The 13,043-nt window shown below is 34.3% G+C and overlaps 2 protein-coding genes across 3 annotated transcripts in view; one reads left to right on the top strand and one right to left on the bottom strand.

Annotated features, from left to right (window-relative positions):
- The window catches only part of LOC149797317 (oxygen-dependent coproporphyrinogen-III oxidase-like), a 53,490-nt gene extending 44,637 nt beyond the window's left edge, over positions 1-8,853 (bottom strand). Inside the window, exon 1 of one of the 2 annotated variants that reach the window (XM_089962042.1) lies at positions 8,802-8,853. The gene's annotated coding sequence lies outside the window, so the exon portion shown is untranslated. Of the gene's footprint in view, positions 1-8,721 lie in introns of both variants that reach the window. The other variant, XM_089962040.1, reaches the window with a different exon arrangement.
- Positions 8,854-9,093: 240 nt separating this feature from the next.
- The window catches only part of LOC149797316 (syntaxin-binding protein 5-like), a 252,736-nt gene continuing 248,786 nt past the window's right edge, over positions 9,094-13,043 (top strand). The window contains exons 1-2 of the mRNA XM_089962039.1: positions 9,094-9,343; positions 9,460-9,557. Of these exons, the coding sequence (XP_089818165.1) occupies positions 9,221-9,343; positions 9,460-9,557 (221 nt within the window). The 5' untranslated portion in view covers positions 9,094-9,220. The remainder of the gene's footprint in view (positions 9,344-9,459; positions 9,558-13,043) is intronic.

Raw genomic sequence — 13,043 nt, 5'->3', positions numbered from 1 at the left:
TGGATAACAAATTCAAACCTTAGTTTGAGTATGACCAAATATGGTTTGTTTCTCTATGTTCATGTCAATAACAATGTGTCATGTGTTATCGAAGAAGAGCGATTCACGTTACAGTATGGATGTCTACAATACATACAGGCCTTTGGAGTTAGAGAATATATTTTATTCTTTTCTTTAATGCTCATGATGAAAGAAAAGCAGGAATACATGATAACTAAACAAGGTTAGTGTCTTTCATTTTATTATCAAATAAGCATTTTGTTTATCTATTTTATTACAATGACAGGGGGAAGGTGTGTTCAAATTCAACTCAAATTTGTTTTGTTTCTTACGTCTTGGGACATATTACCTAAATTATTTTATTGTTTCACAATATATACTGTAAATACTGTATTCAGTATGTTACCTAGTCTAGACATCTAAATAATAGTCCCTCAGAAAGACAGACACTCCAATGGCCTAAAAGAATTTCCTCACATTTATGATGAGACTATTTAATCCTTTTAATTTCAGAGTCTTGAAAACATCTCCAATGTTCTTCAGTGAAAACAAGAGTTTTTAATTAGCTGCTGTGGTGGATACACTGAATGTCAGATTAGCACCATTTTCATTTAGGAGCAACAAGAAGTATTCTAGTGAAAACCCTTGTGTTGATGTGAGAAGTACGATAATATGATTTTCAAGATGGCTGCCATGGTGGCCATCCTGGATATCAGTTTGGTACCATTTCTATTTAGGAAGGATCAACTAGATATTATAAGTCTTTTGATGAAAGCACAAAGCTGATATGATCAACCATCTAGAAGAAAAACTACAAGATTTCAAGATGGCTGTTGTGGTGGCCATATTGAATGACAGACTAGCACCATTTTAATTGACAACAAAACAGAAACCTTGCAGTGAAAGTCCCCTGCTGATATGACCATTCATTCAGAAGAAACATAGATAATTCACTTTTCAAGATGGTCATTGTGTTGGCCATACTGAAAGTCTTAAGTGGCACTGTTTTCATCTAGGACCAACTAGACATCAAAAAATGTCTTCCGGTGAAAACCCCATGTCAATCTGACTTTGTTCAGAAGGAACAGCAACAACAAGATATTCAAGATGGCTTCCATGGCAGTCATACTACACATCCGATTATCACAATTTTCATTTAGGGCCAATTAGACACCATAGGAAGTCTTTCAGTGAACATTCTATGCTGATATAACTATCCATTCAAGAGTAGTGATAACAAGATTTTCAAAATGGGCAATATGGCTGCCATTTGGAATGTAATATCTGCAACATTTTAATTTGGGACCACTTTAAAACTTCATGTCAACTTCACTTACGGTTTAGGAAGAGTTGTAACAATGAGGTTTTTCAAGATTGCTGCTGTAGTGGCCACGTTGAACATCTGATTGTCATCGCTGATATCTAGTGCCAACTAGACCATGAGACAAATGATTGTGTAAAGTTTCATGGCGATCCTCCAAGTGGTTTAGGAGAAGTAGATAGACAAACAACTGGTGACACACTGAACAACAGACAATCCTATGAGCTCTTCAGGTCTGACTGGTACAGCTAAAACATTTGCATTTGTGTGCACTTAAGATTTCATTTTTGACCAATCAGACAGACTTCATTTTGCTACAGAACTGCTCAAGAACAACAAGTTTGAGCTAAAAGCTCCAAATTCCAGTACAAGAAATGATGCATCAGGTCTTTTGACAAGAGCAATATTGCACACTTTTTTAAAGCAATAAACATCAAGATCATTCTGACACTGATATTTTATATTTATTATGAGAAAATTTACTGAAAATATTAATTATGGAACCGGAGTCTGAAAAAGGATCTTAAATTGTTCACAACATTTGTAAAATCTGCAGGAAGTGTTGCTTGCCTTATATGAGATAAAGCTGTCTTTCCTTGTAAACTCAGTTAAACACTTAACTGTCATGATTCTGTGTCTGTGCTGATGAAGAATAATTAAAAACGTGATAGTGAGTGAAATCCATCTCAAGATGGTGGATACTGAAATAACAACTGGGCCCTTAGGGACAGTAGGATCCACCTCCTGTCCCTTCTTCTCACTATGAGGATGCCAAAAAGAACCTTAGTGTCCAGCTGGGTAAAAGGTCTATCCTGACCATCTCCTATACAGATGCAGCTGAGATGGGGGGGGGGGGGAGGGGTTGGATTTGTATTGGAGATGATAATATCTAGGAAAGTTGGGGTTTTTTTGACAAGAAAACCTGGCTGAGACAAAAGAGACATGGGTTGTAGTTCACAATGAACCACTGATACCTCTCCTACAAAGAGAGGGCAACTAGTTTGTTTCTTCCATGCACTAAAGTCAGCTAGAAGTTAAGAGGTTTTTAAACGAAGGCTCAAAGTTTCATAAACAGGCTGTGCCAAGTCCCAAGAAACATTTGCTGGAAAGGGATGCCCTCTAACATTTGATTGTGGGGACAGATCACTTCAGATAAGCCATGTGTGAAGGTGGAACATCTGATGACTCTTGTACAGTTGAGTGGGGTTCCCAATGGGTGCCCTGGTACTTGGGTACCTTACTGTTGATAATAACCAGGGTAATAAAAAAGCCATTGCATACCTGTTTAGTTGATGTCTAAAAAATATGTTTCTAGGTTCAGATTGATGATTATATCTGGTGACATGAGGAGTTTGCAATACACAGAATAATGCATACAGTTTGAGGCTCATGTCGTGTGACTACTGGCTACTGCACATACACATGCAACACAACATTGACCTGCCAAGAAATTTTTGCTTAGTCTGATAAGTAGGGCAGGTGAGGGTGGTGCAGCAATTTAAAATTAATTACTTTCTAAAATTAAAAATGGTTACAACATCTTAATGAATGGTCATAATCACATAGGCTTGGAGAAAAATTCTTTCATCAGGTCTCATAAATGTAAGTTAAACAGGAATACTGGGAGTGTATTCAACAAATAGTTGATATGAAAGAAGTCACTGACGTCACAGTGACCTAGCTGTGGTATTGCTGAGTAACTCTTCCTCAGATGGTGCCTTATACTAATTTTTACAAGTGTAGACGAATTAGTGTCAAAGATATTAAGGGCATAACAATATATCAATGAACACACACACACACACACACACACACATCAGATACAAACTAAAAAATGAGCAAAATGTTATATTCTGTGCCAATTCCATTAGCATGGGAAAAAGTGAAAATTTATGTGCATTTTGGATTAAACATAATGTGGAAGAAACATTTGATAAAATAAAAAAAACAAATATTTCTCTATAACTTGCTGTCTGTAGCCTTGACAAATCTCATTGGTATGCAATAATGATTTGATCAATAACAATTGGACATATAATCAATACACTTAGCTATACTGTAAATCAAGGACTTTCCATTTATTGATAAAACTCTCTAAGAAATCCATCAAACACCATTTAAGTCTCATAAAGTTCCAGAATGTCAGATCATATATTGAAAACTGATACTACAAGAGACATAAACATTGATTTGAAAATAAATTCTTAACTTGATTGACAAGAAAGCAATAAAATGAGTACATATGATAGTCAATATGGAATATCAATTAGTTTCAAATGCATTTATAGGTTGAGATCCAGTTTTAATGAGTACTATTTTTACATAAATTGTACTTTTCAGTTGCTGCACCTATATTATTACCTAATACACAGACTGGAAACTTGGGTAAAGGATTAGCAAGAATTATCTTCATTAGCGAACAGTTGTCAGACCAATTCATTCTATACCTACATGAAATGAATTGGATCAAGGACTCTTCGTTAGCAATGATACCCACAAATATGATCATCTCCAAACTAATAATCTGAATTGTTAATTTTTCTTTTTTTAAATTACATACCATATATACTCACTTATAAGTTGAGCCCATTTGCAAACTGCACAGACCTAGATCTGCCATTGCATAATGCACCAGCAGATCTGGATCTGTGCAGTTTGTAAGGAGTAATCAGTTGAACAAACAACCTACTGTATACCCTAGTCTGCAGGGTACATTATGCTATGGGGGTCAGAATCTTAGTTGTTTTACGTCTGACTTGACTTATAGGTGAGTATATACAAATATTGAGAATTTACCATCACTGACCCTATGCAGAGTTATTCCATAATACCTACAAGGGCTCAAAATGCTAAAAAGGAAGATATGGGTGTCAGGTGATGAGGTTGCTATCTTCAGTCTCGGGGGGCCTCTCAAGAGGATGTTGCAAAATTATATTTTGGCAGTAATTATACAAACAAGTCATTTAAGACTAATTACAAAACAAAAAATTACACTAGTTTGTTTAGTGTATCTCTGCCTTGTACTAACTGGGCTGTAGTCATATGACTAGCAACAATACGTACTACTATTGGTTTGGTTTTTATGACATAATCAGTTGTTCGTTTCTCTTACAAGGGCTAAGTTGTTAAATGTAGTGAATGACTTGGCACTTCCCACTAGGTGTACCACTATTTTGATATCTTCTACTTTTCCATTAAGAATCACATTTCTGGACACTTTGTAAGCTGCCTGTTTTTCAAATGTGGAATGGTTTACCAGTATATTTATTGTTTGACATGATGTTGATACCTAGGCAGTTCAAAATAACCAAATAATATAATAACAACCAGAAGCTAATGTTCACAAATTTTACTTTTCCTGGAAGATTTTGTCTCCAATAGGTCAATAAGTGTGAAAAAGAAAAGTTTAATTGCTTATATTAAATTATGGAAAATCCTAATTAAATGCCTGATTGACTGATTGGTTCGAGTAATCTTCAACCAATTTGGATTAATTAGCATACCATTATCAATAATATCCTAAGAACATTACACAAACAAATAATAGCCTTGAATAGTACATCAAAATATGGTCCTAAACTCTTTTATTCTATCAAGTAGAAAGTCCAAGTTTTCATCTCAGACAGCTAACTGTGACATCATCTAAAAAATTTTAAAAATCTGTCCCACTGCCACTGATAAAAGATTTTAAAAATCTATAAGCAATACAGTCATCTTTATCACTGGTGATGACTATGTCATAGGTGGGTGGAAGGATGGCATTCAGCAATGCCAACAGATAAGTACTGCAAAGTTAAAATTAGTTTTACCCCCCATCACATTTTAATACCAAATATCTCACCCATCACTACTGCATAGCTGAACTTGTCAGGTAGGTATGTTGATGTGTTGAAACTTATCAAAAACAGAGACAAATGAAAAGCAGTCACCATCTGAGGGAGAGATCAATTTTGCTAAATGTTTGTGACTCTCTGAGCCACCTGCTGTACTGCAACTTTGGGTCCCCAGAGAAGAAAAACTGTTGTGCTAAAGAGTGACGAAAGAAAAGGTAATGTGTGATCACCAAAATGCTGCCTTCATTGACATGCTCCAAAAGAAATTGGTTTTAGAAGGCCCATGAGTCAGCCATGGCTTGAACCTCACAGGCTTAAATTTCTTAAAGAAAGCCTCTAACAGTATGGGACTGATAAGCTCTGGATGATAGTGATAATCCAGTTAATGGTGGAAGCCAAAAATCAACAGAGCCCTTCGGAGGAAAAGGAACCCTGTTTATCCTTTCTTTTCCCATGGAAGCATAGAGACGAAACACAGTGAACCCAAATTGATTATCCCCAGCAGAATTTTCAACCAAGACTGAGGATCTCTATGGGTAGTGGGTTACCAACATAGTTCATTTACCTTCAAAATCTCAGTTGGCAAAGAAGAAAAATGGGCTCAAAATTGCCAGTAACAGGAGATGGCCTGTTTCAAAGATAAGGCATGAAATTTGCCATCTTTTTGTAGATGGCAGGACAAACAAAAACAGTCTTGAGTGTAAGGTCTTGGAAGGAAGCCTGGAGCAATGGTTCACAGCAGGTGTGGTCAAGACCACAAAACAAAAAGATTCCATTGGAGGATAAGAGAAATGGAGACAGGTTTAAATACTTTATCAGAAAGGCAAAGTGTGAATCCATACCAAATATCTTGCCCTGAGAGAATTTAAGTGCTGAAAATGGCAGTTCTATAGCCCCTGATAGTTGATATTGAACATCCTTTGTTCTCAACAAGAAACAAAAGAAAGTTAGTGACTGGACTAATACAGGTAGGATCTGTGTCCACAGATCACAGATGATTCTCCACATGATATCATTAACCTTGCATGCAGAATCTCTGATGGAGTTGCTTCCACATAAAAAACTCATTGGAGTCTAAGGGAATAGATAGATATCATCATCAAGCAGACGAATGGCTGGGTATCACTGAGTAATGATTGGTAAAAGATTAGCCACTGGTACAAGATGACCAGTGGCCAGTGAGTGACCTGCATGGCCTGACCAGCCCTGGTTGTGCATGCCTGGTATAGTCAGTTAACTACTATTCAGTATGGCCTGAACAAATGGTCACTTTGGTAAAGTCAGTAAATACTATTCAGTATGGTCTGAATACATGGTCACTATGGTACAGTCAGTAACTATTATTCAGTATGGTCTGAATACATGGTCACTATGGTATAGTCAGTAACTACTATTCAGTATGGTCTGAATACATGGTCACTATGGTATAGTCAGTAACTACTATTCAGTATGGTCTGAATACATGGTCACTATGGTAGAGTCAGTAACTACTATTCAGTATGGTCTGAATACATGATTACAATGGTTTGAACAGATTAGTGCATAGGATCTGTATATATTTTACGTGAAAAGTTTTAAAATAGCTTTGAAATATTTACCTTTGTCAATAAATGGTAAAGATTTAGAAACAAGAAAGAAATATCATATAGACACTTATAGGTCAACCCTATGTTTAGGGCTACAAAAAGCCAATTTATCTTTGACCCTTGTATAAGTTGGGTTATATTTTGCAACTCAGATCCATCCTAAGACTTGTTGTCAGTGAAACAGAGGTGCACTTTGGAAGAAAAAAACAAGTCAAACTGGACAGAAATATAGATATGTAGATATATATAAATGAAAAACAGTGACAGAATCAATGTAAAATACTTTTTTGAGCGGAACATATCACAAATAAATTGATAATTTACAATTGGTCCAAATTAAATCCATTAAAATTCATTATGCTAGACATTTAAAATCCATTATATGATAAATCCATGCATTAATTAAAGTCAAATACACTGCACCAGTATAAAATAGTTCAAAACGATTCAGTTCACAATATCCTATAAATTACTTCTGTGTCTTATAAATAAACAATAAAAGTTAAGTCAACATTTTTATTCACAGTATTCTATGGACGTCATTATCTAATGTCTTCTGGTACAAAGTCCAAGAATTCATCCTCACTGTCTGATATAGTTCTGAAATCCTCCACTGTCATCTAGTCATTGTAAATTGTCATGGGCTCAGTCATCATAAATATCATCTGACTCTGTTTTGTCAGTTTCACTGTCACAGGTGGGTTCTGTAAGTAACACTTTGATAATACAAAGCTGCAACTGAACATGTATCAATTGTAAGGCAAGATCACAGTGAGTTCAAATATCTACCCTCTGTTACTCGGCAATGGGCAAGTATCAAACTCAAGGCTACATCAAAGAAATATCAGGTTGAAAAAAATAATATGGGTGCAGCCTTTACAAGCTAAATTGGAATAAGTTCAAAAATTGACTGGAAGATGTAGAAATCTACTTGGCACTGAGCAATTGCATGTACTAAAGTCATGGCTCGATCAAATGGATTGTCAACTTGAAAACAAGTGGGTGATGCCTTTACAAGTTAAGGGCTTATCGGGTCATGGCACAACCTGAAAACTTGGGAAATATAACTTGGGATTTAGAAATTTAACTTATGGAAAACTACTTATAACAAAACTTTTCTTACATTAAAAACAGTTTTTTTTAAACAGCTAAACACAAATATTACTACAAATATAGGTAGTTAGGACTTGCATGAAAATGGAAGCAATATATTTGTTATTAAATACCAATGATAAATTACACTGGGCACTTCACTTTGTGGTGGGTAGTATCTAACTATAATATTTTAAAATCAAAATAACTGTGGATAAAGGTATTGTATAATGAAAACCATCGTAATACACATAAACATAGTTATACCATATAAACATTTTTTGAATAGGTATAGTAGCATGGAAACTTACAAATATTTGAATTCACAATTTTTGTGCATACAGCAAACATCTTAAGTTTCCAACATTACCCCTAGATTAGAATTTCTTTCAAATATCATGTTTATAAAATGGCCTCTACACTGCATGATTAATATTTTCAGTACAACGGCCGACTTATTAAGCAGATATATACGGTATATATAGCATCCAGTCACAAAAGCTTTACTTTCAACAGTCACCAGCATACTGGTCTCTAAAACACAAACATGCAATGCAAAAAGCAGGTCTTTCCTTATGATATATTTTAATATTTTTAATATGCTGCCTTGTAAGATAGTCGAGTGGCCGTTTAATATTATAATGTAATATATTAAAATGTAATATAGATATTTTCAAAAGTTAAAAATCAATACAATGTTTAATTTATACTGTACTTATATTTTGCCATATATCCAAAAGTATACATCATAATTAACACTGCTATGATCAACCGTCGTGTGTACCCCCTTCCCCTACATGAGAAACACGTCAGCAAACTGTTGTGCTCCCAATATAATGGTTACATGGTTATAATTTTACTGTCACGCCACACTATCTTTATGAGTTACCTTTAATTATCGTATTATTTATGAATCAGTTAAAGGAAACGCTAAAAACGTGGATTTTAGGCTACAATCGTTAAACAAACTTTTGAGTTTTAGCGCATCATGGGCGCAGCCATTTCGGTCGATATGTACACATGACACTTTTGGAATTTTAATCACGAACGATTTCATTCAGAATCAAATTGTCAGCTTTTTAGTTTCATTAGTACACTTTTAATCAAAATATATATTTATTTTATATTTTGTTAATATTTTATTTTAAATCCTCTTAAATTACTTTAGAGGCATGAATTCTTTAAATACGTTCGTTTCATGCTAAATATTTAAGTCTTAAGATGCGACAACCAGTTACTGGAATCTGGGATATATATCCGGGCATCTCATGTTTTCCCTACAAATCTGTAATTATGTGCTAACTTCCAGCCCCAAGTAAGATGAGATGGATTGTATGGAAATGGATTTTATTTAAACTTGGAAAAGATTACTCATTATAGATGGGAAAATGAAAAGATTTACGTATTTCAGAGGTGTGCTAGATGGCTTTCGATCGTCTGTCAGCAATCAACCAAAATCAGAGACAGAAATTGAGGAGGTTCTTCGATCGGAAGATTTTCACGTTAGCAAGGTCAGTGAGACGTTGTAATGTAAACAAAAATCTGTCATGAGCATTTCAGAATGCTTTTTTTGGTGTCTAATCCTAATGAATTGACTGTATTCTGTTTTGATGCATTTATTTTACAGACCGTAAGGCATGGTTTCCCTTACCAACCCACGGCAATTGCGTACGACCCTGTGCAGCATCTCTTGGCAATCGGTACCAAATCTGGGTCACTGAGAATGTATCCTTTGACAAGCTTGTGTATTGACTTACACTTCCTATTAACTCGTCTTTAATTAATTGCCATTTTAGTGTAATTTTCTTTGCATATTTACACACCTAATAATTATAACACAGTTTTTCTTGTCTGCAAATGGACATTAGTAGCAACTGTATATATCATGATGAAAAATATAATTAGATGCAAGCCAGTGATTCATGTATACATATGTTTATTCTTCTTGTGTTCATTCAAAAACCTAAAGATAAATGAAGTGATACATAAATTCATATAAACATAACTGAACTTTACATCAGTCTGCTGATGTTGGTACTTTTATATTTGTGTTGCTGTTTAAATTCTATGATATACATTACAGTAATAGGTCCACTCCACATTGACCTATCACCACATTGAATACCTGCCAACAGTGTTCACCTCCTTTTCAGGCAGTTTTACCTCCCTACTATTTTTAAAACCTAAAAGTGTAAAAGTATTAATTGTTAACCTATTTGTTACCAATGGGTCCCTAACTGTCAAGTTGTTCAGGTTTCAAACCAAACAGAAAATTTCATGCAGTCAGCGACCCTGTCTGCTGTCCTTTTCTGGTTTCATTGAATCTTTTGATACATGGAAGGAAAAACTTTCATATGCAACCAATGACAAATTGAAAGGAGGAAGTGGTATAACTCTTTATGTACACTGCTTCAGACTGATGTAACACTCAAATTTGCAGAATTGTTAGGCATTTATTGCAGATGATGAACAAAGTCACCCCTGTTGTCAGAAAAAAGAGACTCTCCCATGCAGATATTGTGCCTATGCAAACAAGATGAAAGTGTTAGTGACCCCCCTGGTGACAGTTGGATTACAGATTATTTTGTGTATTTATTACACCTTGATAAATTTTGTTTTTAAAAACCACTTTAGGATACAAACTAAGGGTTAAATGAATACTTGAATAAGGGAACTTTGTGCTTGGTTTTGATCTGGAACAATACTAAAATGAAAACAGATTTTTCTATGTTGATATTTGTTGGGTATAGTCATAATGGATTTAATTATTTGTTGAAATTAATAGTGTGTATAATGGTACAAATTATATACTTCTATGTCTTTTTCATGCTCTCCATGGAAATACTAACCTTATTTTCAGTGACAGACATTATAAAATGTGTCGAATGTAAGAGATACATTAATAAAATTGATAAATTTATCTACTTTATATTCAGCAGCAACACTTATTTTACAAGATTGGATTGAAGGGGATGTGTGTTATGACTATAATCATTGTTTGGGGAGTCAATTGCTCAATGAATTTAGACAGGAAGGAAAGTGTTCAGTTGATATTTAATGAAAGCAGCTGCATTGAAACTTACAGTCTTGCAACAACAGTAGGATTATATTTAAGGAAGTCAGGAACTTTTGAATTATGTTGCATAACTGTCCTTTCAAATGAAAAAGACATTGGATATATTGATCAGGTTTCTGAAATGAACACGCTAGCTTGTTCATTACAATACTACTGACAAAAGAGACCAGAGTTTCATTGTACTGGTTTTGTGGCTTGTCATGGACTATTGTACTTGGTAAAAATGAATAAAATAATTAAAATTGGAATATAACTGCTATAAAAGACCACCTGTTTTGAGAGACTATCTACTCAATCTACAGACTAGTTTTATATGCAGAATTGATCTTCACTGAGATATTACCTGTCTTGAGAGACCGTATTTTATTCGCAGAAGGGATGGTCCCCAAACCAGGTTCTACTGTAATAATAAATGCCTTATTTATTGACAGTAACACAGTTATACACCTATCTTCTCTGAGGCCTTCATCAGTACTAGTATAACAGGTAAAATGAAAATACATTTACTAGGACACAAAATTCTTAGATGTTATAATTTATAGATTCATAGTAAATACTGTATATGGTGGTTAAAAAAGGAGGGAGAGTATCAGTTAATTTGCTACTTTTTGTAAAGTGTTTAACTACATGTCAGCATGATCTTGGCTATATAGTAAATGATAAAAGTTCGTTCTAATCTAAATATAAAAAAGAGTACACCAGCAAAGGTTATTGCTAGTCAGTCTGATTAAAAATATGCGAACAAATACATCATTGTTTGATGAACATATGCATGTATCATGAGCTTTTTAAAACTGCATAACTACATATGACAGCATAGCATATGATGCCAGGTTCATGAATGGCTAATAATTTATTAGTAAAGTAATAACAATTATCCATCTGATTAAAATCATATCTCCACTGTCCTAGGTGAAGGTCTGACAGTGACTGCTTAAGGGTCATGTTCTGGTGACCTGTGTTATTATCATAATCACTAATTTTATCAGCCACTCAGATGAAGTCTTATATCTTAGCATTTGGGAGATGGAGCAGTATGAGTTAAGAGTAGCAAAGTGTGCAAAATGATTTAATTCATTAAAAAATGTCTGAAAGTTGCATTTCCTTTGGTTAATTCAAAGGTCACCAGAAGATGACCCCATATCAGTCTCTGTCAGATCTTCATGTAGGAGAGTGGTGATCTGATTTTAATCAGATTGTAGCAATTATTTGATAATCAAGATTAATATAACATCCATACAATAACTGATGCCATAATCTCAAACATAAGGCATCAGAAATAAGGAACAAAAGATGATTGTTTCTTGTCAGCCGATCATCCTTTGTTTCTCATTGCAGACCCTGATTCAACCCACCACCCCCGGAAAAAAAATATAATGTTTAAAAAGAAAAATAAATGACCTGCATACCATAATTTTAAAACCAGTGCATAAGGAAACACATGGGGGGGGATATATATTATAATTAAATCTTTCATACATAGAATGTTCTTTCAGTCTTTGCTTAAAAAAATAGATGAGAGACAGGTTTTAATTGGCAGTTGACTCCATAGAATTGCAACTGAGTTCTTTTGTAATACTGGTTTGCTTGGTATAACTTGTAGATCAAACAATTAGGCAACACTATTTAAATGGAAAGGTCTTTAAGTCACTTACCCTTGACTGACTGTCAAATATATTGGTGATTCTACTTTAATACATTTATAAACAAGCATATATCTATGATATTTGATTCTGTTCAGTAATGTTCAACCATCATTTTATTTGAAAAGATACCAGGTTGAGGTTGAAGATGAGTCACTAGTACAATTACTCTTCCTTGCAATTTGAGAAGTGATCAAGGATTTTCATTTCCTATACCATACAATTGTAGTTAAATAAGCGTAATAAATAACTAGCATAAAACAGTTTTCTGCTGTCCTAGTTTTAACAGTTTTAAAGTATGGACAACAGGTAAGTTCATGAGATATATAGCAAACAAATTTGATCTACATGCATGTGATTACTCCATTGCAAATGAGTGTTGATTTTTGTGTGTGATTGGTCCATTTTAAATGATTGTTGATATTTGTGTGTGATTGGTCCATTTTAAATGAGTGTTGATATTTGTGTGTGATTGGTCCATTTTAAATGAGT

The sequence above is a fragment of the Sinohyriopsis cumingii genome, chromosome 6 (assembly GCF_028554795.1).
Source record: "Sinohyriopsis cumingii isolate HCF-2022 chromosome 6, ASM2855479v2, whole genome shotgun sequence".
NCBI classification, from domain to species: Eukaryota; Metazoa; Mollusca; class Bivalvia; order Unionida; family Unionidae; genus Sinohyriopsis; species Sinohyriopsis cumingii.
Note: the sequence above shows the minus strand (reverse complement) of the source record. Positions and strands in the feature narration are given on the sequence as shown.